This window comes from Palaemon carinicauda, chromosome 17 (assembly GCF_036898095.1).
Source record: "Palaemon carinicauda isolate YSFRI2023 chromosome 17, ASM3689809v2, whole genome shotgun sequence".
NCBI lineage: Eukaryota > Metazoa > Arthropoda > Malacostraca > Decapoda > Palaemonidae > Palaemon > Palaemon carinicauda.
This window is the reverse complement of record NC_090741.1, coordinates 31,847,775-31,875,650: the sequence shown is the minus strand read 5'-3', so window position 1 is coordinate 31,875,650 and position 27,876 is coordinate 31,847,775. Positions and strand designations below refer to the sequence as shown.

At 45.8% G+C, this 27,876-nt stretch overlaps 1 protein-coding gene across 1 annotated transcript in view; it reads left to right on the top strand.

Annotated features, from left to right (window-relative positions):
- The window catches only part of okr (DNA repair and recombination protein RAD54-like okr), a 127,321-nt gene that overhangs the window by 6,850 nt on the left and 92,595 nt on the right, over positions 1 to 27,876 (top strand). Inside the window, exons 2-4 of the mRNA XM_068390821.1 lie at positions 11,295 to 11,409; positions 18,061 to 18,261; positions 26,849 to 27,042. Coding sequence (XP_068246922.1) covers positions 11,407 to 11,409; positions 18,061 to 18,261; positions 26,849 to 27,042 — 398 coding nt within the window. The 5' untranslated portion in view covers positions 11,295 to 11,406. The remainder of the gene's footprint in view (positions 1 to 11,294; positions 11,410 to 18,060; positions 18,262 to 26,848; positions 27,043 to 27,876) is intronic.

Here is a 27,876-nt window from a genome sequence, read left to right as displayed (position 1 = left end):
GAGACCGGTGCTGGACGTCAGTGCTCTCAATGCTTTTGTCACCAAGCAGACGTTCACGATGGAGACGACGAAGTCGGTCCTAGCAGCGGTCAGGCAGGAGGACTGGATGGTCTCGTTAGACCTGAAAGACGCATACTTTCACGTCCCCATCCATCCAGACTCCCAACCTTTCCTGAGATTCGTCTTTGGAAAGGTTGTGTACCAGTTCCAAGCCCTGTGCTTTGGCCTAAGCACGGCACCTCTTGTGTTTACCAGACTGATGAGGAATATTGCGAAATTCCTTCACTTGGCAGACATCAGAGCCTCCCTCTATTTAGACGACTGGCTTTTAAGAGCTCCCACAAGTCGTCGCTGTCTGGAGAATCTCAGATGGACTATGGATCTGACCAAGGAACTGGGCCTCCTGGTCAATTTAGAGAAGTCCCAGCTCGTCCCATCCCAGACCATTGTCTACCTGGGTATGGAGATTCAGAGTCGAGCTTTTCGGGCTTTTCCGTCGGCCCCAAGGATCAACCAAGCCCTAGAATGCATCCAGAGCATGCTGAGAAGGAACCGATGCTCAGTCAGGCAGTGGATGAGTCTAACAGGGACACTATCATCGCTAGCCCTGTTCATCGAGTTAGGGAGACTCCACCTCCGCCCCCTTCAGTATCATCTAGCTGCTCACTGGATAAAGGACATGACGCTAGAGACGGTCTCAGTTCCTGTTTCCGAAGAGATGAGGTCTACTCTAACGTGGTGGAAGAACAGCATTCTTCTCAAGGAAGGTCTAACTTTGGCTGTTCAGAACCCCGACCACCGTCTCTTCTCGGACGCATCGACACGGGCTGGGGTGCGACATTGGACGGACAGGAATGCTCGGGAACATGGAATCAGGAGCAAAGGACACTTCACATCAATTGCAAGGAGTTGTTGGCGGTTCATCTGGCCTTGATAAACTTCAAGTCCCTCCAGCTAAACAAGGTGGTGGAGGTGAACTCCACAACACCACAGCCTTGGCTTACATCTCCAAGCAGGGAGGGACTCATTCGAGGAAGTTGTTCGAGATCGCAAGGGACCTCCTCATCTGGTCAAAAGATCGAAAGCTCACGCTGGTAACGAGGTTCATTCAGGGCGATATGAATGTCATGGCAGATCGCCTCAGCCGGAAGGGTCAGGTCATCCCCACAGAGTGGACCCTTCACAAGAATGTTTGCAGCAGACTTTGGGCCCTGTGGGGTCAGCCAACCATAGATCTGTTCGCTACCTCGATGACCAAGAGGCTCCCGTTGTATTGTTCTCCGATTCCAGACCCAGCAGCAGTTCACGTGGATGCTTTTTTGCTGGATTGGTCCCATCTCGACCTGTATGCATTCCCGCCGTTCAAGATTGTCAACAGGGTACTTCAGAAGTTCGCCTCTCACAAAGGGACACGGCTGACGTTGGTTGCTCCCCTCTGGCCGGCGAGAGAATGGTTCACAGAGGTACTGCAATGGCTGGTCGACGTTCCCAGGACTCTTCCTCTAAGAGTGGACCTTCTACGTCAACCTCACGTAAAGAAGGTACACCCAAACCTCCACGCTCTTCGTCTGACTGCCTTCAGACTATCGAAAGACTCTCAAGAGCTAGAGGCTTTTCGAAGGAGGCAGCCAGAGCGATTGCCAGAGCAAGGAGGACATCCACTCTCAGAGTCTATCAGTCTAAATGGGAAGTCTTCCGAAGCTGGTGCAAGGCCAATGCAGTTTCCTCAACCAGTACCACTGTAACCCAGATTGCTGACTTCCTGTTACATCTAAGGAATGTAAGATCCCTTTCAGCTCCTACGATCAAGGGTTACAGAAGTATGTTGGCAGCGGTTTTCCGCCACAGAGGCTTGGATCTTTCCACCAACAAAGATCTACAGGACCTCCTTAGGTCTTTTGAGACCTCAAAGGTACGTCGGTTGTCCACTCCAGGCTGGAATCTAGACGTGGTCCTAAGGTTCCTTATGTCATCAAGATTTGAACCTCTCCAATCAGCCTCTTTTAAGGACCTCACATTAAAAACTCTTTTCCTCGTGTGCTTGGCAACAGCTAAAAGAGTAAGTGAGATCCACGCCTTCAGCAGGAACATAGGTTTCACATCTGAAACGGCTACATGTTCCTTGCAGCTCGGTTTTTTGGCTAAAAACGAGCTTCCTTCACGTCCTTGGCCTAAGTCGTTCGAGATCCCAAGCCTGTCCAACTTGGTGGGGAACGAACTGGAGAGAGTACTTTGCCCAGTTAGAGCTCTTAGGTACTATCTAAGAAGGTCAAAACCTTTACGAGGACAATCAGAAGCCTTATGGTGTGCTATCAAGAAGCCTTCTCTACCAATGTCTAAGAACGCAGTTTCTTACTACATCAGGCTTCTGATTAGAGAAGCACATTCTCATCTGAAGGAAGAAGACCTTGCTTTGCTGAAGGTAAGGACACATGAAGTGAGAGCTGTGGCTACTTCAGTGGCCTTCAAACAGAACCGTTCTCTGCAGAGTGTTATGGATGCAACCTATTGGAGAAGCAAGTCAGTGTTCGCATCATTCTATCTCAAAGATGTCCAGTCTCTTTACGAGAACTGCTACACCCTGGGACCATTCGTAGCAGCGAGTGCAGTAGTAGGTGAGGGCTCAGCCACTACATTCCCATAATCCCATAACCTTTTTAACCTTTCTCTTGAATACTTTTTATTGTTGTTTTTGGGTTGTACGGTCGGCTAAGAAGCCTTCCGCATCCTTGTTGATTTGGCGGGTGGTCAATTCTTTCTTGAGAAGCGCCTAGGTTAGAGGTTGTGATGAGGTCCTTTAGTATGGGTTGCAGCCCTTTATACTTCAGCACCTAAGAGTCGTTCAGCATCCTAAGAGGACCGCTACGCTCAGTAAGGAAGACGTACTTAATAAAGGCAGAGTAATGGTTCAAGTCGACTTCCTTACCAGGTACTTATTTATTTTATGTTATTTTGAATAACTAATAAAATGAAATACGGGATACTTAGCTTCTTTGTTAACATGTATGCTGGTCTCCACCCACCACCCTGGGTGTGAATCAGCTACATGATCATCGGGTAAGATTAATATTGAAAAATGTTATTTTCATTAGTAAAATAAATTTTTGAATATACTTACCCGGTGATCATGAATTAAAGAACCCGCCCTTCCTCCCCATAGAGAACCAGTGGACCGAGGAGAAAATTGAGTTCTTGTTGACAAGAAGTACTTGAGTACCTGACCACAGATGGCGCTGTTGAAGTACACCCCCACCTGGATAGCGATCGCTGGCGTATCCCGACCGTAGATTTCTGTCGGGCAACGGAGTTGACAGCTACATGATCACCGGGTAAGTATATTCAAAAATTTATTTTACTAATGAAAATAACATTTTTTGGTTATCTTGGTGTTGTCAGGTGTATGAGGAAAGAGGAGATTGTGTAGAATATAAGCCAGACTATTCAGTGTTGTATTTGTGAAGGAAGAAAAGAAAAAATTAGAAGTTATTTGTATTTTTCCTAACTTCTGTATGCAAACCTAAAGTTCTTTACACATACTTTTCCCGCCATCACCTTCCCCTTCCCCGCAGATATCCTGCCTGCAATCAAAAGTGAGTGTGGTAGTGGGGTGGTTGATATAACCCCCCTTGCTAGCTAACAGAGGGTCGTTGACGCTTCACATGAAAGCTTTTATGGCTAAATCAGCTCATAATTAAATCATATCTCCTGCGTAAAGAACTTCAGGTTTGTATAGTTATGAAAAATACAATTGTTCCGTAACTGAAATACAAACCACGCTATTTAATATGGGTAATTACTTACGGCGTAGCTGAAATGACGAGCCATTAGAACTTTAACGAGGGTTTACTACCCCACCGCTAGTTAGCGGGGGGTAGTGAGGGTAGCTTGCTACCCCCCCCCCCCCCCTTACACACACCTGTTCTGAGTTCACTTTGCTCTCAGCTCGGGTGCTAGACGGACGTGTCCGCTGTCACCCTCGCCTTTCTGACAGCCATTTTGTTTGCTTTTTCTTTTCTACAGAGTGTTTGTGAAGTTGGCCTCTGTGATGCGGAAGTGTCCCGGTTTACCTGACTGCCCTTGTGGATCTTATATGTCAGCGGTCGAAACGGACCATCACACCTTATGTCCGCTCTGTAGGGGCCAACGGTGTGATAGAGATAATGTATGTGTTGAGTGTGGGGAGTGGTCTACCTCCCAGTGGGAGAGGTTTTACCGGCGCCGGAAGAAGAAGTCCAAAAGGGATATTTCTCCTTCGAAGAGTTCTTTGAAGGGGGAAAAGCCCAAGGCTTTTTCTTCCGTGCCCCAAACCTCCTCCGAAGCTCCCACTCGATCGGTTTCTTCCGAGAAACTGTCGAGTGGTAGCGTAGGCCGCAGTTCTGTTGACAAATCTCGGGGTTTGGGAGAGGGAGTTGCCTCCCATAGCGAGGCAGCTCCTCCTCCTCCTCCAGGGGAGGATATTGATTTTCATGTTAATGTTTCTAACCTTGATTTCTTACAGCTTTGGGCTTCCTTGGGGCTTCAGGGTTTGCCCTCCAAGGAAGCCTTGTTTGACATGATCAAGTTAGGACTAGCTGTCAAACAGTCGCCGACTTTAGCAGAGGTCGATCCTCTGTCTATCGTCGACTTTGTTGTGGCAGAGGCTTCTGACGAGTTGAGTCAAACCTCTGCTCCTGATGTAGCTGAAGGCTTAGTTCCCCCATCCGAACATCCTTCGAGGGAGGAACTAAGTCCAACGGTCTCTCCTGCAGGTGATTCTCTCCCTTGGGGGAGTTCACTGACAGAGACTCCTCTTCGGAGGACTGCTGGTCAGCTTGCTGACCCTACGGCCCCCAGAGGGCGTATAAGGCGTAAAGCCCGCCTTCCTCTTCGCCGTAAAGGATTTCCCTCGCCCCACAAGGGCGTAAGGAGGCGCCTCTTCGGCTCGTCATCCCCGCAGTCTGCTGCAGAGGAACCTCGTCGTCGATCACTGACCCTGCCAGCTACATCCCTGGACCTCTCTGCAGATCGTTCGTGATCTCCTTCGGTGGAAGGTCGTCCTTGCAAAGGATGCGCCGACCTTCCTCCCGCCAGACCTGCTGACCTGCCGTCGCCGTTCCTGGCTGCTGATGCGCTGTGGGCGCCCACGAATCCTGTTTTTAAGCGGGCATCGGTCCTTTCGGGGCACAAGGGACTTTCTCTCCTAGAGACTAAGTCCCTTATGCGCCAGGTATCCCCTGCGCGCCATCGATCTCCTACGCGCCAGCACGCAATTGCGTGCAGGCGCGCTCATGTTCCAGAGCCTGTTAGAGTGCCCCAGTGCTCACCTGCGCGCCAGCGCTCACCTGCGCGTCAGCGCTCACCTGTGCGCCAACGCTCTCCTGCCCGCCAGCGCGCCACTGCGCGCCCTCTACCTGATGTACACCATGCGCGCCCACGATCTCCTGCGCGCCAGCGCACGCCTACGCGCCAGCATTCTCCAACACGCCAGCTTTCTCCAACGCGCCAGCTCTCGCCTGTGCGCCATCGTTCTCCTGCGCGCCCACGATCTTCGGATATGGGCGCAAAGGGGAAGATAATCTCTTCCCCTGCTCGTCGGCGCTCGCCAGCACCTTCACCTACGTGCCATCGTGCGCCCTGCGCGCCCACTGGTTGCAGTTCTAGATGTGCGCGCCCGCGCGCAAGGGATATTTCCCCTGCGCACGCGCCCAACATGTTCGCCCTCACGGGCTCAGCATGATCCAGTGCGCCCGCTCGAGCGCAAACAATCGCCTTCACGCGCGCGATAGCTTATTCAGCCTGCTGCGCGCTCGCCTCTATCTCCAGAACGTGTCCCTGCGCGCCAACATTCGCCCACGCGCGCCCTCACCTGCGCGGCATCATTCGCCCACGCCCGCCCTCACCTGCGCGCCATCGTTCGCTCACGCGCGCCCTCACCTGCGCGCCATCATTCGCCCACGAGCGCCCTCACCTGCGCGCCATCGTTCGCCCACGCGCGCCCTCACCTGCGCGCCATCGTTCGCCCACGCGCGGCCTCACCTGCGCGCCATCACTCGCCCACGCGCCAACGCGCGAGCAATCGCCTGAGCGCGATTTAGGCGGAATTTCATCGCACGACCACCAACGCGATCCCACGCGCGAGGCTGTGTGACGACGCTCGGCTAGGTCACCGTCATCACCCCCCTTCGGACGAGGATTTCCCGTTCTCTGGGGAGTCCCGTGAGGTGAGGCGTTCCCCCATCGCACCAATGAGGGAAACCCTACCTCGCGCAGAGAAGTCTTCTCGGGTAGGGGTGGAGAAGAGCCTCCCACCATCACTTCTGGAGTCCTGTATCCCTCCCAGGAGGGAGTTGAAGGACTCCAAGACATTTCCGGTCGTCCTCGAGGATTAGACCAGAGCCAGCCAAGCCCTCGGAGAACGTCCATGAGTCCCCCCGAGAGGAGCCTTCAGGGACAGGAGACTTCGCTGTCAAAGCCAAGAAAGGTAAAAAGTCGTCCAGGGGAGGGAAAAATCCTAGAGGGAGTGGCCGAGGCCGTAAACGCTAGGATTGGCAGTCCCCCTGCGTTTCCACCAGTAGGGGGATGCCTGCAAAGTTGCGCAAGCAGGTGGCAGCAACTCGGGGCCGATTCCTGGACGATTTCCGTAATCAGTCAAGGATATCGCGTCCCGTTCATATCTCTACCTCCCCTGACAGCGGATCCAGTGTCGTTAAAGCTCCCTTGCTATGGGATCGGCAAGGGGGCAAGCCCTTCAGGCAGAAGTCGAGACCATGTTGAAGAAGGGCGCTCTCCAAGAGGTCGTCGACGGGTCCCCAGGCTTCTTCAGTCGACTCTTACTTGTAAAGAAGGCGTCTGGAGGCTGGAGACCAGTCATCGACCTCTCAGCTCTGAACAGGTTTGTCAAGCAGACCCCGTTCAGCATGGAGACGGCAGACACGGTCAGACTTGCAGTGAGACCTCAAGACTTCATGTGTACACTGGATCTGAAGGACGCGTACTTCCAGATCCCAGTCCATCGGTCTTCAAGGAAGTACTTAAGATTCTGCCTAGACAACAAGATCTACCAGTTCAAGGTGCTGTGCATCGGTCTCTCCACAGCACCTCAGGTTTTCACTAGAGTGTTCACCCTGATATCATCGTGGGCACACAGGATCGGCATCCGTCTCCTCCATTATCTGGACGACTGGCTGATCCTAGCAGACTCGGAGTCAGCCCTTCTTCGACACTGAGACGAACTTCTGAGACTTTGCCAAGATCTGGGGATCCTGGTAAATCTCGAGAAGTCTTCTCTGCTCCCTACTCAAAGACTGGTATATCTAGGCATGATAATAGACACCAATCTCCACAAAGCCTTCCCATCAGACGACAGGATAGCAAGGCTGAGGAGGGTCGCGAGTCCTTTCCTCAGAGGAGAGGAACTCCCATCCCAATCATGGTTACGTCTCCTCGGTCACCTCTCATCCCTGGCCCGTCTAGTTCCCAACGGTCGCCTCAGAATGAGATCTCTGCAATGGCGACTCAAGTCCCGGTGGAATCAAGGACACGATTCCCCGGACGTCATGATCCCGATGGGTCCTGCTGAACGGACGGACCTTCAGTGGTGGTTGACAGACGAGAACCTACGAAAGGGAGTAGATCTTCTCGTCCTCCCGCTGAATTTAATGCTGTTTTCGGACGCTTCAAAGAAAGGGGGGGGGGCACGTTCTGCACCACAGGACCTCAGGCCTGTGGTCAGAATCAGAAAAGTGCCTCCATATAAATCTGCTAGAAATGAAGGCCATATTCCTGGCTCTTCAACTGTTCCAACAATACCTGGCGGGTTACTCTGTGGTGGTGATGAGCGACAACAACACACAGTAGTGGCTTACATCAACAAGCAGGGAGGTACCTTTTCAGAGCAGCTATTCCATCTCGCAGTAGAGATGCTGAGGTGGACCGAAGTCCACTCGATTCCACTATCGGCTCGCTTCATTCCAGGCAAGAGGAATGTGCTCGCCGACAGTCTGAGCAGAGCGTCTCAGATAGTGAGTACCGAGTGGTCTTTGGATCATCTAGTAGCCAACAAAGTCCTGACTTTGTGGGGTTCCCCGACTGTGGATCTGTTCGCTACAGATTTGAACTTCAAGCTTCCGCTGTACTGCTCCCCAGTTCCGGATCCCAAGGCACTTTGGCAAGATGCCTTTCAACAACGGTGGGACAACATCGACGTTTACGCCTTTCCCCCATTCTGTCTGATGAGGAGGGTACTCAACAAGACCAGAATATCGGTCAATCTCTCGATGACCCTAATAGCTCCGCTATGGCATCATGCGGAATGGTTTCCGGACCTTCTGCAACTCCTAACGGAACTTCCGAGAGAACTCCCTCCACGACACAAGCTACTCAAACAACTACACGCCAACATCTTTCACAAAGCCGTAGCTTCGCTTCGACTTCACGCCTGGAGACTATCCAGCATCTCCTCGCAGAGAGAGGATTTTCGCAACAAGTTGCGAATAGGATGTCTGGACACCTGCAAAGGTCATCCGCAGGGGTCTACCAGGCAAAGTGGAGAGTTTTCTGTGGTTGGTGTTGTGGAAGGGGTATCTCCACTCGATGCCACTATTCCAGCAATAGCGGAGTTCTTCGTGTATTTGCGAGAAGAAATGCACCTTTCAGTCTCGGCAGTGAAAGGCTATCGCTCAGCCTTAAGTCTAGCCTTCAGGCTCAAAGGAGTGGACATTTCCTCTTCGCTGGAACTTTCCCTACTCATACGAAGTTATGAACTTACCTGCCCTCAGTCGGAAGTGAGACCTCCTCCATGGAACGTGGTTCGAGTTCTCAGGTCTCTTAAGAGACCTCCCTACGAACTATTACACCAGGCTTCAGATCGCCACCTGACTTGGAAGACGGTGTTCCTACTAGCTTTGGCCTCGGCCAAGCGAGTCGGTGAACTTCATGGTCTCTCGTATGACATCGCCCATTCAAGGGGATGGGGGGAGGTAACGTTCAGATTTGTCCCTGAGTTTGTTGCCAAGACTCAGAATCCAGGAGTGCCGGACCCACGGTTCGACTCTTTCCAGGTTTCGAGTTTTCGTTCTGTAACAGATGACCGAGACCATTTCCTACTGTGCCCAGTAAGGAGTCTGAGGCTATATCTTAAAAGAACGGCAGCAGTTCCTCCCCAAGTGCAGGCATTGTTTGTGAGCACTGGGAAGACAAAGAGGAGGGTTACCAAGAATACCATCTCAGCATGGATTCGGAAGGTAATCCATCTATCCCTGAATCCTGACCCTCCTCCGTCACGTCGCCCTAGAGCACATGATTTCAGGGGCGTAGCTACGTCCCTGGCCTTCAAAAAGAAGTTCTCAGTGACGCAGGGGTGTGGAAGCGTCAGACGACCTTCACAGCCTACTACCTGCAAGACATGACCCACAGGAGACTCGATACGTTCTCTATCGGTCCTGTGGTGGCTGCACAACAGCTGGTTTAAACCTCAGGCTCCTTAATGGACAAGTAGCAGAGGGTTGAGGGCATTGTTACCCGGTTTTAGTCTGCATGAATGAAAAGGTATGTCTGGCCCTTATTCTTTTCTTCATCCTCCCCTCTCTTGGGGAAAGCAGCATCCTGGGTTCTCTGCACAGCTGACCTCAAACCACTGCAGGTAAACCATGTTTCCTTGTGCTCCTAGTATTAAGTTAATACTGTCACGTCCCCATACCCTGACGAGGTGGTATTGGGAGAGTCCTAGCCTAAAGTTTCCATCTAAAGGACTTTAGGTCAACTTCCTAGGACGAGTCACTCTTCAAACCTTCACACATAGCTTACGTAGGCCGCAGCCCTTGCATAGCAAGGTGCTAGCGAGGTGCAGGGACTCCTTATTGTTGAGTGCTGACACACTCAGATATTGAGTCCCCGGGCAAAGCCAAAATCCAGTACTGGCAGGGCCTTACCACCCTTCCTAAGGGTTGAGTCACCCATATTAGATAGCATGGTTTGTATTTCAGTTACGGAACAAATGACAAATTCATAGATAATTTGAATTTTTCTAGAAGTTTTATTCCAGCTGTGACCAAGTTGTGGAATGATCTTCCTAATCGGGTGGTTGAATCAGTAGAACTTCAAAAGTTCAAAGTTGGAGCAAATGCTTTTTTGTTGACCAGGCGGACATAGTCTTTTTATAGTTTATTTATGACATATTTGTTTTTGATGTTGTTGATAGTTTATTATATGACATGTCTGTTTTGACGTTGTTTCTTATTTTAGAATGATTTATTGTTAATTTGTTCTCTTCATTTATTTATTTCCTTATTTCCTTTCCTCACTGGGCTATTTTTCCCTGTTGGAGCCCCTGGGCTTATAGCATCTTGCTTTTCCAACTAGGGTTGTAGCTTGGATAGTAATAATAATAATAATAATAACTATACAAACCTTAGCTATTTGATCAAACTTGCCCGCCAGCCCTATCCCCCGGGAAGTCCTACCTCTGAGCAAAGTGAACTCAGCACAGGTGTGTGTGAGGGGGTGGTTAGCAAGCTACTCTCCCTACCCCCCCCCCCCCCCCGCTAACTAGCGGTGGGGTAGTAAACCCTTGTTAAAATTCTAATGGCTCGTCATTTCAGCTACGCTGAAAGTAATTACCCATATTAGATAGCTAAGGTTTGTATAGTTAGGAAAAATACAAATTATCTACGAATTTGTCATATTACTTCCAAATTTGTCATTTTGAGTTTTTCCCCTGACTGAATTTGAAGGAGGTTCAATTTCAGGCTTGGTTAGGTGTTGCCAGAATAATTACCGGGTAATCCTTGACATCAGAATGGAAATTAACATTGAAATTAAGTTATCATCATGTCGCAACAGCAAAGATAATGATTGTATTGAGCAGATTAATTTCCAAAGATGCCCAAACTCTTGTTTCAAACTTATCATAAATCCTTATTTTATATAATCTAAGGCTAGAGATGGTAGCTGAAATAGCAGGTTTTAAAAGTTGAACAAACACCCCAAAATTTGAAGGGATAAAGTATGTTTGTACAGTATTAACATCAATTAAAACAATATTTTAGCAATAGTAATTTCTTCTCTTTATGAACTATTTTTATGATGACTATCTTAGGAAAATTATGTCATATACAGTACTTTGTACTTGAAGCTCCCAATCTGTTCCTCCAACCCTTACATGTAAAGAGTTTTGATAACAGATATATAATTACAAATTATGTATACTGTAATGCTAATGTAATTTACCCCAAAAAATTAACTTTTTTAAAAGTACAATGTATTCCTATTTACTTAATCTATAAAGATATATCTTAAATTATGCTTCTTTCTTTCAGATTAATTAAGATGAGGAGCTTTAATAAATCCAAACGATGATGTTGACTTAGTGCGTTTGGAATAGTTATGGGATAGATACGATTTAACAGCCTTTCTATCTTCCTTTCCATTATGGTAAGTGGGAAGTAGTGTACTGTATATTATTAGTAAGTGTAGCCAAATGATTCATATGAAATGCTTTTGTTTTCTGTTAACTGGGAATAATTATTTTTATATAGTGTTGCCTCTTCTTATAATGTAACTGCTTAAGTTTAGAATATTGATTAATCTGATTTGTAGATTCCTGACATTGAAATTATAATGGCCATGTAAAATACCTGTTGTTATTGTAATTCATTTAGGATCATTGTATGATATTGTGCTGTTTAAAACAAATTAAATGTGATTATTAAGGTACTGTATGCAAATATTCCTTCAGAATATACAGTAGTTACTGTTATAGTAAAGAATAGCATGTCTCAATAATTCATTTGTTCCTACACGAATATAAACAGCTGCAACTCGGCTGTCAAAATTTATAACGAGGTGTCTCTAGTTACTGGCAGGTGGCAGGGCTTCTCCCCCCCCCCCCCCCCCCCCCCCCCGCTAGCTCACTAAGTAGCCACTTTGACTTCAACTGCTAGGCAATAGAGACATACTTTCGTTGTGACAAACTTGGCTATTTGTTCCAATACATAATACAAACTTTTGACCTTTGGGCTTTTTAACAAGGTAAAGACAGCTGGCTGTCAGGTAGCGGGTAATCCCCGCCCACCAGACAGGTAGCGTGTAATCCCCGCCCACCAGACAGGTAGCGTTATTTTCAGTTCGACTTCGGCCGCCATTCTGTGCTGACATATCTCGGCATTCTACTTTGACTCTAGTCAAAGTCTAATTGTTCTTTTCATATTGTGTGGAGGGTTTTTTTGCTATTGATGATGTCAGCTCCGTGGGCAGCAATGCGGCCTGTGTTCTGATAAACTTTGCCAAGGATGTAGCTAGTACAGTATATGAGTAAACTGGAAATTGACTCATCATCTTTGTAGTTTCTGCAGGGGAGTGACTGTCTTCAGGATTCCCCCTTTTCAGAGTGTAGGGAAGAGCTTCCTGTCCAGTTGACTGAGATTGTGAAGAAGAGGAAGAAGTCTAAGCAAGATTCTTCGAAGTCAGTCTTGGGCATGCCCAAGCTGATACCTAAGAAATTTGAGAGCTCCTTCATCCCTCCTTCAAGTTTAAAGTCTGCTTCATGTTCTCCCTCCAAAGCTGAGGCTGTCAGAGGAAATCAGAAGTAAAAAAGAGCATTTGCACTTCCTTCTTTGAGTGCTTTAAGAAAGACAGGAGCAGAGTCCCCCACTAGCAAAGGGAATAACCCCCTGCCTCTCGCCCAAAGCTCTCCCACCGCTGTAATCGCTGACAACATTTGCAAGTACCTGGACTTCCTGTGCCCTGCTATTGGACTCGATTTCACCCGTTGGCGGAGAAACTTCTTGAGGTTCTAGCTGCTGCTAGGAGCCTGGGGTCTTCTCGCCATGCTGCTGCTCCCCGCTTGTCTCCAGAGGAGAGCTGTAATGTGACTCCCTTTGACGTGTCATTACATGCAGCCGCAGATGATTTATCGTCTCCTGTTGCTGAGAGTCAGTATGTAGCCAGAAAACACTTGACCTCAGTGAAGGAGAAGTGTGGTTGCTCCCTTCCACCTGCTTTGTCTGTTCATGGACCTTCTTCCCCTTCTGAGGAGCAGCTTGCCATTAACAAGAAGGAGTGTTCTCTGAGGCACAGGACGACCGACCTGGAAGCGTCTATTGAGTCTTCTCCTGGTTTCTCAGGAGGAGTAGCACAGTGCTGTACCAAAACCCTCCCTCATTGGAGGTGTTGAGATACGAGGTTCTAGGACGCCTGTCAGAACAACAATTATGTTCCCCAGACACCTCATTGACTCCTCCATGCGCAGGAACATCTAGATGAAAACGATCACCTAGAACTGGCCAGAAGATCTCACATGACGCACACAATAGTGTTCCTGTCCCATAAAAACAACGAACTCCCTTCTCCACACTCTTAGGTGAAGAAATTAGTATGTTCTATTCATTTGCCTATGACACCTCCTAGGGGTGAGTCTTCTTTTAAAGGTCTCTGGAACAAATAACAAATTTTTTATTCAATTTGTATTTTTCCTAACCATACAAACCAGAGACCTTTAATTTACACTGTACATATGCCCCAACCACCCCACAAGTCCTAGGTCAAAGTGAACGTAGTGCCTACCAGTCGGGTGGGGGGGCCTTACTCTATCCAACAACAGCTATGTTTACCTTTTTAAAATCTTAATGGCTGTTCTACCTTTGCTAAAGTCATATTATTAAAAGTCTCAGCTTTGTATGATTACAAAAACCACATTTGCTCCCGTTCAAATATAAACCTTCGTTCTTTATTTTGGCGAGATGATTCAACATGACCTGGTTTAGCCATAAAAACTTGACCTTAAGGTGTCAATGACCCTTTGTTAGTTAGGCTTGGTAGACCAACCTGTACGCTCACACACTCGCCCAGTAGCTGAGTTCACTTTTGATTTGGCTGTTTGAGTAAAAACATTCACATCTCTTTCTCCTGGTTTACCTGACTATTAATTGGCTATAATAACTTTGATCTCTTCTTCTTTTTGTGTGTTTGTAGTTTGAGGACTGCAATCATGCTGCTTTTTTTCTGGGAAATTGAGTCGCTCTTGTGACACCTTTATGTCAGCTAAAGAGACGGATCCTCATCAACTTTGCCCTTTGTGCAGACGACACTCCTGCAAGGAAGCGTTTTGCAATGAGTACCGGGAGTGGCCATGCTTCCAGTGGGAGTGGTACAATAGATACAGGAAGAAGTCTAAAAGGATTCTTTGCCTTCAGGTTCATCCTCAAAGTCGAAGAAATCCTGACATATTTCTCCTGCGGCTAGTACTCTCCCACCTGCTTCTTCCCGTTAAGCTTCCTCCGGTGGCCAGTCAGACAGTAACGATGACCATTTAACCCCTAGACAACCCTCTTGTCAGGAAGACCCCTTTGCTTCCCCTAGCAAAGCAGTAGCAGTTTCTCCTCGAAGTAAGTCCAGCTCTTTTATTGCATTGTGTTAGCTGTGACCTTCCTTGGGGCTTTTGTATTCCCCCCAATAAGGAAGGTCTTTTGTAGATGTTGACGCTGAAGGCACAGCAGGAGCGCCCATCTACCTCTGCAGAGGCTGGCCTCAGCCCTTCCCCATCCCAAGCCGTTGGAGGGGAGTCCCTTCCAATCTATCTTGTAGTCTTAGCTGAAATTTCCTCTGCAGTTCCTTTCCCACCTGAGGTTCTGCAGGCTATTTCTCTCCCAAGTTCTTGCCTAGCACTCTCACCTCCCGGGGTGACCGTGCACGCAGATTACGCTCAGCAAGCTGAGTTTGCTTGGTGCGCTAAGTTCGCTCAGCCTAAGGTTCCATATGAGCTTGCTGTCCCTTAGTGGTACTACAGCAGATGTTCTCGCTGCTGCAAGAGATTGTCCTCTCTTTATTGATCTACCCCTGGAGCTGCCCATAAGCATGCATGTGATTCGTCACCGCTACGCACTAGCTCTCCAGTGATCATCTCTGATGACTCCCCACAGCCAAAGACGCCTTCCACCACCTTGCTTCCAGGCACCACGATTCTCTCCAAGTCTCGCTTACTTGTAACTTCTGGGCTTTCACCTCATGCAATTACTTCTTCAGGAGTTCTGCCTGTTTGATTAGATGTATTGCAACTCTTGCAAGCATTTTCTGCAAAACCAGCCTTGCATCGTTCACCACCATCCAAGCATGCTCGTTCTCGCAGTGACGAACAAGAGTTACAGACTGTTAGCGAACTCTGAAAGAACTCTCGAGGTTGTTCATGCACCAACAAATGTAATTCAGTCTCACTCTCTTACTGTACACGATACAGTAGCAGATGTGCATGCTTGCAGTTCAAGGTCGCGCTCTTACCTTTCGCGATACAGTTTGCATATCGCTGCCTCAGTGCTCCATTTTATCCTCCTTCGGCACATTCCACTACAACGCCATGGGCACGATTGGTATTACGTTCGCCAGGGGAGGGGTTGACTCTCATCCATCAGGGGCATGTTCCTCAGTCACAAGCACAATTGGCCGCTCCCTCATTTTAAAGAGGATTGCCATGGTTTCTGGAACTCAAAAAAGCTGTCATGCTGGCTATGACCGCTCTCATGATGGCAGGATTGCCAGATACAGTAGATCGAACAAACCCATTAACATCCCTCTGACAGTGTCGGGGTCTCCAGGGAAGCATAGTTTACTCCTCCAACCCCTGTGGATCCTTCATTGACACCGGTGCTACCTCCCACTCACAAGTCTCCTGCTCACATGTCTAGATATCAACAATATCTAGATTCAAAGGCTGGCTATTCCAAGACTGATCCCATGTCGGAACAATTGGGAATTGTCTCAATTAAGGTGACCAAGAGATGGAAGAAACCAGGGCAGATTACGCCTCCTCCAGGAGACACCCTTCACCTGAGGATGAACAGGGGATCGAAATCTCTGAGAGATGTCTTGTTTGTTGACAGTTATCAACTAATGGTCATTAAAATAGTCGACAATTGCCTCCATTCTGCCCCTGGAGCCATTTGCTGCTTCTGTTAAACCCATGCAGGCTTCACAGCCTGTGGAGGCTCCTCAGAAGGAGGCTACTAGTATTTTAGCTTCCTTTTCCTTCTTTTGTAAGCCCCGAGGGTGGAAGAATTTGAGTTCACTACCCAAGAACTGTGCATCTAAAACTGTCGATGACCCTGTTCTTCCGAAGAGGATTCAGGAGTTAGTGGCTGCCATTACGGTTCCTCGACAGACAGGAAATCCTCCTCCCAGACCTCGATCTCCTGCTAAGGTACATGGTTACAACTCTGATCAAACTCTTACGGGAGTGATTCTTTAGTTGAAAGTTCCTATGGATTCCAATTCTGGCAACTCGAAAGGCATATTGCCAACACCAGCTTACCCCAAAGCTCTAGCCACGTATTAGATCTCTTCTGCCAGGCCGCATGATCCACAAAGACTAAAGTCCATTTCTTTTAGCGAGGCAGATTTGCACCGACTCGCAGTGGTGCCCTTTTAGCTCGGAAAAGTTTCCTGATCGCTGATTGGTTAGAATTATCTTGTCCAATCAATCAGCGATGAGGAAACTTTTCCGAGCTAAAAGGGCACCGCTGCGAGTCGGTGCAAATATGCCTCGTTAAAAGAAATGGACTATAGTTATCCAGGTTGAAGATGCTATCTGTCTATTAACAAGGTGATTTAAAAAGGATTTGTATTTTTTCCTAACTGTATTATTATTGCTTACTAAGTTACAACCCTAATTGGAAAAGCAAGATGATATAAGCCTAAGGGCTCCAACAGGGAAAGTAGCCCAGTGAGGAAAGGAAATACTATACTGTTAGGAAATAAATAAGCAACAAGAGATGTAATGAACAATTAAAATATTTCAAGAACAGTAACTGCATTAAAATAAATCTTTTATATATAAACTATAAAAACTTCAAAATAACAAGAGGAAGAAAAATATATAGAGTAGTGTTCACGAGTGTATGTACCCTCAGGCAAGAGAACTCTACAAACTAGACTAATTTGAATTATATGTCCTGCCTCATCAATCCGTCAATTCTTAGGTGAAGGTTAAAGTGACTACTCAGTGAGCTTGGCAGGGGATAGGATTCCCTACCACCTACCAGTAACTACAGTACAACCACCTTGTTTTAGATTCTAATATCTGAGCTTCTAGCTTTGCTAAAATTATACTCCTACACAGTTGTATACTGTAGTTAGGAAAAATACAAAGCATTTCTAAAAAATTTTATTTTACCCCTCAAATTTTAACACATTTTTTTTTATAAGATATTGTGTATGATATGTCCGAGACTTTATATGTGTAAGAGATAAATTCCCCTGATTCCTGTGAGAGAAGTGAAAACCTATACCCTTCTGTATTGTGGTGGCTTGGTGGTAGCGTCCTTGCCTGGAAATTGCTAGACTGGGGGTTGAATCCCGCTCAAACTCCTTAGTTCCTTTGGTCACTGCAACCTCACCATCCTTGTGAGCTAAGGATGGGGGTTTGGGGGAACCTATAGGTCTATCTGCTGAACCCTCAGCAGCCATTGCCGGGCCCTCCTTGGTCCTAGATTGGGTGGAGAGGGGGCTTGGGCGCTGATCATATGCATACTGTATATGGTCGGTCCCTAGGGCATGGTCCTACTTAATAGGGCAATGTCACTGTCCCTTGCCTCTGCTATTCATGAGTAGCCTTTAGAACCTTCATTGGAGGCAAATTTGATTAAAGAAATATTGTTAATCTTCAAGATTTACTATTCTCTGTGAGCTGGCAAGCCACCATTAACTAGTAACATCTCGTTATATATTTTAACTGTCGAGTTTTTAGATTTGCTGAAATCATTCTCCTATCAAAGGACCCAGGTTTCTATAGTTAGGAAAAATACAAATTATTTTTAAATTTTGTGGATTTAATGTTTTGTATCCTTGTGTAAAATGTTAAATAAATGAGATTTCATTGTAATTATAGATTTATTTCCACATTTTCTCTAATATTTATAGTTCACAAGCACAGTGAAATACATATCTCTTCTTCTTCCCCATCGTTGTCTCTACATTAAGGGGTCAGTTACCTGATGCGCCCTCTCCAATGCCTTCAATCAAAGACATCCTCTTTCACCAAATCTCTTCTCTCCATATCATCTTTCACCTTATCTCACCATCTACTTCTCATTACAGAGGCGAAGCCTAGCTCCAAGTCAGATCCTGAAAAGGAACTTAGAAGGTGATCCTGCAATTAGCAGAAATGGGGACCTATCGAGTCTCAACTCAAAGAAAAGGAAGCATAGCGGTCAATGCGAGACAAATGGACCCCTTTTGTACCGTGCACCACTTTCTCCATTGAGCAACAGTCAGAATTCATCCTCATTTACATCACATGTGAGTATTCCTCTGCGAATTTTAATCATTAGGTAGTTTTTGTAAGTCTTGAAGCTCCTGAAAATTAAAAAATAATGTGTGCTTTTTGGTTCTTATTTTTGAGTTTCAACCAAAAAAGTGTTAAAAGCAAACATAAAACTGATGATAGGTAGGGAGCTATAGTACTGTCATGGGAAATGGCAGATCAATTTCAGTTTCTAATAAAACTAAAGCATGACTAGAAGTCCCAATAGGAAGAGCAACCTTAATTGTAATACTGTACATCAAATGACACTTACCACTGGTTCAGGATTTTACTCAATATCTTCAGACAGTAAGAGTAGAAATAAGAAGTGTATGATAATCACATTATTATTATTATTATTATTATTATTATTATTATTATTATTATTATTGTTGTTGTTGTTATTATTATTATTATTATTATTATTATTATTATTATTATTATTATTATTGTTATTATTATTATTATTATTATTATTTACTAAGCTACAAGCCTAGGGGCTCCAACAGGGAAAATAGCCCAATGAGTAAAGGAAACAAGGAAAAATAAGTTTTCAAGAAAAGTAACAACTTTGAAATAAATATATCCTATATAAAATATAAAACCTTTAACAAAACAAGAGAAAGAGAAACAAGACAGAACAGCATGGCCGAGTGTACCCTCAAGCAAGAGAACTCATGCTATATAGTAGCCATAATAATGATAAGGGATTAACATTACAAGTTGCTGCACATTTAACTTAGTCTTCGGCTATAGTAATGATTCTCAGTGAGGACGTGTCACCAATAGCCAGACAATTTCAGCATTGAAGGTGTCATGTCGAGATTTTGTAGTGCCTGAACTCCAGGGTTTCTCTTATACACATTGAGTCCATACTTTGCGTATTGATACACTGGCCTTAGAGTATGGGAGACAATATTTCTTTGATGTTGATGTTGTATTAAATGCCCTGTTCTAGCCTTTTACAGGGAAGTATTTGGAGACCAGACAGCACCTCCCTAAAATTATGTTTGTTCCTGCACAAATACAAACCCTATCATCCTTTACTATAGAGGAATAGATAACAGCAAAGCTGAAACACGGTAGTTAGAAATTATAACAAGGGAGAGGCGACTGTCCCCCACAGGCTCACTGATAATTCTCTTAGTTCTCAGCCAAGGGTGAGAACAGACATTCTCACTGGCTAGAATTTGCCAGCATTTTTATGAATTGTTTGAAGGGTTTTGGTGATTGTTCAGCTCCTTCTTGAATGGAACAACTGTTTTCCCCTGGGTTTCTGCAGAGACTTAAACCACATCCAAGGGCTTCTTTTAAGTGTGTGTTTTCATAGCCTTTGAGTTTCTATACTGCCTACTGTTCGGGGGACTGGACTTCGTGGCTTACTTGATTGTCGTCCTTGGGGTAGCAGTCTTCAGTGCCCTTGAAGTTATCTTTGAGGTGGTTTAACCATGTCCTCTCACTTAACACCTACCTTGGCAACTCTCAAGGTAGGGAGTGATTTCCTTCCTTCCTTCCTTCCTCTTTTTTTTTTTTTTTTTTTTTTTTTTGGTCCTTAACACGTAGTGGGAAATAACCGTGCTGCAGAATAACTGGACAGTAGTGATTTCCAAACCGCATGCACTGCTAAACTGTGTAGTGCCGCATGGTTTAAAATACAGTGCTTAAAAAGTTTATGGCGCCCTTCAGACAAGAGGTTTTACTGCAGGGGTAGAAGTTGTTCAGCTGTTGCAGAGGGTAGACGTTCCTCTTCTGCTGCTATTTTTCAGTGATAAATATGAATTGTCTTATTATTATTATTGTTATTATTATTATTATTATATTACTACAGTGTACTAAAGGTTCGCTAAAAAAAATAAGATCACGATTATACAAGTGATTGCTTTCCTTTTCTTATATGTTACGTAAGATAAACTCTATCCAATCTTTTCTCACACAGAGAGAGAGAGAGAGAGAGAGAGAGAGAGAAAGAAAATATTTCACACTGTCAATGATCCCATCCTGTAAAAAGAAATGAGGATGATTGTTGCTGAAATATTTATTTTTATTATTATCATTATTAGGTGGATCCACCATTTACGTTGTTGCTTCTATTAGCGCCCTGTTTATTATATACACAAAGACCACTTTCTTCGTCACGGCCTCCATCTTAAACAAACACCAACAGTTTAGTATTCTGATCCCTGATGCAGATAAACCTCACGGGAAACAACCACTCTTGTGAAGACATGCTCTTTGACATGCGGGAATCTGCATCACAGTTTCAAACTGCATGTGTGAAGCGAGCCTTAGGACTTTGAGACGGACATTCCCTTGGAGGACCCCTAGTAGGAGCAGGAGCGGACCTTCCCAGAAGGCAGTAGCTCTTTGGGCTCTCCTGTTCTTCCCTTGCCTGTTCAAGGGAGACTTGTCTCCCCTGTAGATGATCTTCACCTTGCAAGGTGCTGCTGGTGACTGCAAGTGTTTTCTTCAGCTTCTAACCAAGGGCTTTGACCTTTTGGGGGTCTCTTCCAAAGTATTAGGTCTTCCTGGCATGCTCTCCTAGGGCCTTGCCCTTCAGTAGGTCTCCTCCAGAGCATTAGCTCTTCAGAGTGTGCTCCATGGTTCTTTAATCTTGCCAGATCTTCCCTCTTTGAAAGGGGATCTTAAATGCCTCTGGTACTATATCCCTCTTCAGTCTGTCTTAGAACTTCTAGACCTTTCTAGAGTCGGCATCTTTAGAGTAGTTGCATTTACCTCCAGTCTATCTTTGGTGTCTTCAGAGAGAGAGTCTTCTCATAGGTGTCTTCCTGAGAGAAGCGCCTTTCGATTCCTGCTTCTCCAGATCGTCATGAAACTTCAAGATCCTCGTTCTGCCGCCCTTGATGTCTTCAGAAAAGGTGCATTGCTTCCAGTCATCCTCTGAAGGCTTTGGAAGGGGATTTTCTCCCAGATGCTCTTTCCCTTGGGAAGCACCCTTCAGCTGCTACTTCCCCAGACTATCGTGGATCTTTTAGACATTTCTACAGACACCTGTGGTTTCCAGAGGAAGCCACTGAATTCCTGTCTCCCTTCGTAGGCTCTGGAGAGAGAGTGTTGTCTCAGGCCCCCTTCCCGAGGGAGGTGCTCCTCGATTGCTGCTTCTTCAATCTTTGTGTAACTTCCAGATCTTCCTACAGATGCCTCTGGTGTCCTTGGAGAAGTTTGTTTAGTCTCTAGTCTTCTTTTTGAGAGAGTCTTCTTCCAGGTGCCCTTCCCAAAGGGAAGAGCTTTTCTCACAGGAAACACCCTTCAGCTCCTACCGCTCCAGTCTGCCTTGGACCTTCTAGTCCCTCCTGCAGCCGCTTTCAATGTTTTCAGAGCTCCCTGCAGAGTTATCAGTCTGCCTTCAGAGGGGAGGTCCTCCTGGGTTCCTTCCTATGGAAAGTGCCTTTTAGTTCCTGCTTTTCCAGTTGAAGATGTAGTGAGCAAGTGCTTGACTCTCGCCTCCGTCGAAGGAGTTGTCCTTTGAAGTGTTATTGTTCGAAGCATGCTCACAAAATTGTTTCTCAATCTTGACCATCCGTCCTTGTTGGAGGCGGATTGTAAACGCCTCGTAGATGATCTACTTTTCTCCAGTCTTTCAGGAGACAATTTGTCAGCACGTTCTTCCAGATGCTCCTTGTTCAAGACCTCATCCAGGAGTTTCACCTGCAGAGGAGTCTTCTCTTCAGGCCTCTCTTGTCTAGGAGCTTTTTCTCCAACAAACCAACAAACCTCGTCAGACACGTAGACACACTCCACCCAGATGCACATCTCCTAGGCAGGCAGTTCCCAGACACTCTGCCCTAGATTCGCCTTCTCTTTTAGTGTGTCTTCCGGACGCACGCTTCTCTAGATGCATAGCTAGTGTGCATGTGTGCATGTCATCAGTTGCCCCTCTTTTATAGACGTGTCTCCCCTAGCCACGCTTGCCATGAGCAATTTTTTTCTAGATGCATTTTGGGACTCTCCATCACCTCGTCAACCTTTCAATCACCAGGTTTCATCTCATTGGGCCTCACCTTTCAGATGTGTTCCTGTAACCCCCTCTCTTGCACGCTCCTTGCCTCATCGCTCAAACCACGTGTCCTCCAAGCACTCATCTCCTCACATCTCTTTGGGCAAGCAAAGAGCTTCTAGGCATATACCCCCCTTCAAGTGCTTGCCTCGCTCACGCTCACTGTTCAAGCAATCTTACGACCTTTCCTAGTAAGAGGACAATACACACTTGTCTCACTGTGATCAGTGTTCAAGCAATCTTATGATCTTTCCTCGTTAGAGGACAACGCTCGCTCACTCACTTTGCGATCGTAGGCAATCGCTACAAGACTTCTTTCGTAGAACAAGATCCTCGCTTTTCACCGGTTCATTCTAGACACGAAAATCGTCATCATCAGCAAGCGTATGCTTCTTTAAGGCATTCTCCTGCAGACCATCACAAACGCTTGTCAGCTTTTCACCACAGGTGTTTCTCTCCTGTAGAAGTAAGTCGGGGTAAAAGAGCCCCCCCCCCCCCTCTAAATAATGCGTCTCCTGACAAACCATCGAAGCCTTGCTCTGAGCAAATGGAACATGTGCCTACAAGGCGCTCCAGACACCTGTCAGAGGCTCATCCTACTCCTACCAAAAGAGACCAACCACCTGCTTCTTCAATGCATATAGCAAGCCAGCCTTCCCCTCAGGTACCTTCTTCAGAAGAAGTGTTGCTGCTCTCTCCCAATCAAATTTATGGGCTTCAAGTTGGGAGTATCCCGTTTCTCCCCTCTCTTCACCCAGCATCATTTACATTAAATTAAATACTAAAAAGGCATAACAGGGGCAGGATTCATTTCCCCTCAAAGGGAACACTCGGGTTAGAACCCACTGAGGTTCGCATTCTTTGAGAGAGATCTCTTTAGTGAAGAACTGTCAGCTCTCGGCAATTGAGTTTTCTGAAAAACGTCTGCCTCCAGCAAAGAGGAAAAATACCAATCCTCGACTCATCAGCTACCCTCTAGATTACAGGGTACCAGTAGACCCAAAGACATCGGCAATAAACCTCTCTCTCTCTCTTCTCAGCAGGAGCCCATAAGAGAGAGAACAAACACCATAAGGCAGCCCGTCCTCAAGATCTGAAACATTCCCGTTTGCTGCAAGTCGTGAGGATTCCTGAGCAAAAGACTTCAGCTGGACTTTCAAATTGGTCCGAAGACAACAACCCCAAAGAAGAGGACTTTGAGTTGAAGTCGGAAGGTTCTAAATGAGACTTTCCTCAGCCAGCAGTTCTTAGTTTCCTGAAAGTCCTTCAGCGTACTAGAAAAGTGAATGGCCTTGGAGAGGCAGTAACATCACCCGTAAGAGAGAGAGCAAAGACCCTAAGGCAGCCCGTCCTCAAGATCCAAAACTTTCCTGTTTGCTGCAAGTAGGGAGGATTCCTGAGCAAGAGACTTCAGCTGAACCTCCACATATGTCCGGAGACAAAGACCCCAAGGAAGATGACTTTGAGACAGAGTCGTAAAGCTCTAAACAAGATCTTCCTCAGCCAACAGTTTTTAGTTTCCTGAATGACCTTCCCTGCACTAGAAAAGTGAATGGCCTGAAAGAGGCAGTAACATTACTGTACCTCCAAAAGGCAAGACAGCAGCGATTGACTTTCTTTGCCACTCCATGCTCAATCTTGAGCTTCCATGGTCAGTCTAGCCAAGGAGACCTTAACCAAGATGGAGATAGTGGCCACAGCCAGGTAATTGATAAAAGACTTCAAGTCTGAGATGAAAAACTTTAAAGGAGACTTTCCTCCAGGAAGGTCCTTTTGTGACAGAAGAGGGGGAACCGCCGGACTTCACTTTTCTGAAAGCCCTTAGCTGGATTAGAAAAGGGAATGGCCTTGGAAAGGCAGTAACATCACCAAAATGCAAAACAGCGGCAATCGACATTCTTTGCCACTCCAGGCCCAATCTCAAGCTTCCATTGTCGGTTTGGCCAAGAAGACTTTAACCATGATGAAGATAGTGCCCCAGGTCTTCACAAGGGTCTTCAAAGTAATCTCTTCATGGGCTCACGCCAAAGGGATCTGGCTTCTCACGCCAAAGGGATACTCCTGCTCTGCTACCTGGACGATTGATTGATCCTTGCAGAATCGGAAGAGAACTCCTTCTCTTCCAAGACAGGGTTCTCTCATTTTGTCAGAACCTGGGGTTCATGAGAAATCTGGAGATATCTGTCCTGTCACTTACACAAGAGGATAGTCTATCTAGGGATAGATATCAACACTGTCTTAGGGAGAGTTTTCCTAGAAAGCTGCTCTTCCTTTCTTATAACAGTCAATTCTCCTAGCTCGTCAGTGACAGAAACTCCTGGGATACTTGATATTATTATTATTATTATTAGCTAAGCTACAACCCTAGTTGGAAAAGCATGATGCTATGAGCCCAAGGGCTCCAATAGGGAAAAATAGCCCAGTGAGGAAAGGAAATCAGGACAAACTACAGGAGAAGAAATAACAATCAAAATAAAATATTTTGATATCTTTAACAATATTAAGTTAGATCTATCATATATAAACTATAAAAACTTCATGAAAACTAGAGGAAGAGAAACAAGATAGAATAGCATGCCCAAGTGTACCCTCAAGCAAGAGAACTCTAACCCAAGACAGTGGAAGACCATGGTACAGAGGCTATGGATATCTCTAAAGAAGCTGGTGCTAGGAGACAGATCACTTCTAAGGTCTCTTCAATGGGAGCTTAAATCAGTATGGACACAACATCTCGACGACCCATTCTTCTCCGTAGAATTGAAGAATCTAGGAGGGACCTCAGATGATGGTTGGAGGAAGAAAACCTCCTACAAGGATGCTCGCTCTCGCTGCATGCTCAGGAGTTCCTTCTCTTCTCAGACGCTTCCAGAGAGAGTTGAGGAACCCACCTAAGCTATTGCATGATATCCAGCTCCTGGACGGAGGAAGATAGCTGGGATCTTATAAACAGTTTGGAGATGAGAACAGCCTCTTTAGCTCTCCAAGAGTTTGCCCTCTTCTAGCAGGTCACTTGGTGGTGTTGATAAGCGACAACGCTGCCATGGTGTCCTACATTAACATACAAGGAGGTATTATGTCTGCATCTGTGCACTCTGGCAGTGGGGACTCTTGAGTAGGCAGAGGACAACGCGATTACACTTTCAGCCCGCTTCATCCTGGGAAAGAGGAACGTGGTAGCAGTCAAGTTGAGCAAAGTGGTCTATGTTTCATCCAATAGTGACGGAGATCCTGACTTTGAGGGGTTCCCTGACAATAGACCTCTTCTCGACATCGCTGAACAAAAAGCTCCCGATCTACTGCTCTCCTGTTCTAGACCCAGAAGTGGCGTTTGAAGATGTGTTTCAACACCCTAGGGACAGCCTCGACACTTATTTTTTTCCACCATTCTGCCTACTTCGAAGAGTTCTGATTCACGTAAGGTACAGTCCCAACCTTTTGTTATTGTGGTACCCTGGCCTTCTACACCTCCAATCAGAGACTCCGTGAGGATTACCAACTCCCCAACCTTCCACATCACCCTCACGACAAGAATTTCCACAATGCTCCGGGATCCCTTCGTCTTTACATATCGATGCTATTCATCCTCTCTCTGAGAAAGGCTCTTCTCAGGAGACAGTGCAAAGGATGTCTGGATACCTCCAAAAAGCCTGTGCGGCTCTCTACCAGGCCAAGTGAGCCATTTTCTGTTGTTGGTGTTGTGGAAAAGGTATCTCTCCTCTCGGAGAATCGATACCATGGATTGCCAACTTTTGTACTACCTCTGTAAGAAGAAACTGCTCCATTTTACTGGTAGAAGGCTATCACTAGGCATTGAACCAAGTGTTTAGACTAAAGAGAATAGATATTTCTTCTTTGGAGGGAATTTCTATCCTTATTAAAAGTTTGGAACAGACTTGGGCCCCAGCTGAGATGAGCTCTCCTTCCTGAAACATAGTAAAGTTGTTATATTCTATAAAGGGTATGCCCAATAAACCGTTGAGGCAAACTTCAGGTAAGAACCTCACCCTAAAGTCGATTTTCCTGCTCGCCTTAGATTCAGCTAAATATGTTAGCATGTTATAGGGGCTCTCCGTCAACATCACACAGTCAAGGGCATGGAGGTAGGTCTCTCTCTCTTCTTTATTCCAGTTATATTGTCAGCTCAGAACCCTTCCGTGCTTGATTCCTGATTTTATCTTTCCAAGTTATGAATCTTATGGACGTTACCGATGACCCTGTCCACCTTTTACCTTTTATCATTTTTCCTACTGTATAATAAAGGACTCAGGTTTGTATATTTAGGAAAATTACAATTTACTTTCTAAATTTATGATTTTTCCTTCATTAAAACCACTTTTTTATGTAGAAAGAAGCATCCATTAGTTATTTAATATTTGGAAATGTTATACAGAATATGATGTTGACCTTCCTTTTTTTAATGGTAATAAACATTTAGTGACATTTTGGATGCTTAACTGTGAAATATTTTACTGAGCAGAAGAGTGAGAAAGAATGAGAATGTTTTTAAATGTATAATTTTGTTTTTATCTAATGATTCTATAATAACTGCTGTTGTTTATTATTGACAGGAGGATCTTATCAGGAAAATATTGGCAAAGCCATTCAAGATTCCAATACCCAACTATGTCAGTAAGAAATCAGTTTCTCTAGGTATACGTAGGGATGGGGTTAGAAGATCACTTCATGATCCTGAAGAGCCAGGTGCCCTAGTTTTGTATCGCCCTCCAGAACTGTCGGCTCACGAAAAGTTATCTGTAAATTCGTAAGTATGGAAAGATGAGAATTTGCTTTTTTTTATATATACTGTATATGCAAAGAAAATTGTATAAAGACTCCCATTATACAAAGTGTACTTCATTTGTTCCTACAAGGATGCAAACCCTTATCCTTTAAAAGGAGTATGATTTCAGCAAAGCTGAAAACACTGCTGTTAAGATTTTATAACGAGGTGTCAGTAGTTACTGGTGGGGTGGTGGGGAAGCCCCGCCTCTCCTCTTCTGGCTCGCTGAGCAGCCACTTTGACTTCAGTCGCCGACTTATAGATGTACTGCGATTAAACTTGGTTTATAACTTTTCTTTTTCAGTGTGATAGATTTATTTTGATGATGGAGAAAGCATTTGTGGGCATGCAGTCCTGCTCTAGAGTTCTTGGAGGTAGGTGTTGAATGTTTATGAGCAGGAGCTCAGTGATCCCCATTCGTTGTGCCCTTCTACACTTCTTGCAGAAGCCATGATTGTAAAGGAGTCATCACCCTGCAAGATAAGTAAATCATGGCCATCATCGCAGGGGCTTGAGTACAGCAAGAAAAGGAAAAAATACCAAGCGAAATACTTCTTTTAGTTTCTCCTCAAAGTTAGAGTTCAGCTAAATCCCTCTCTCCTTTCTTAGGTACTCAGGCATCCAAACGCTTTCCTTCAACTCTTCCCAGTGGGATGACAAAAATCGACTGCGACCTTGAATTAACTTTAACGCAAGCTCCGAGGGAGATGGCCCTACCTGCTTCCCCTAGAGACAAGCAGTCCTCAGCCCTTCTTTCCTCCTCCTGGACGTTCAACTTCTCTCTCTCTTTGGGAGAGCAGGTAGCAGTGCGGTCCG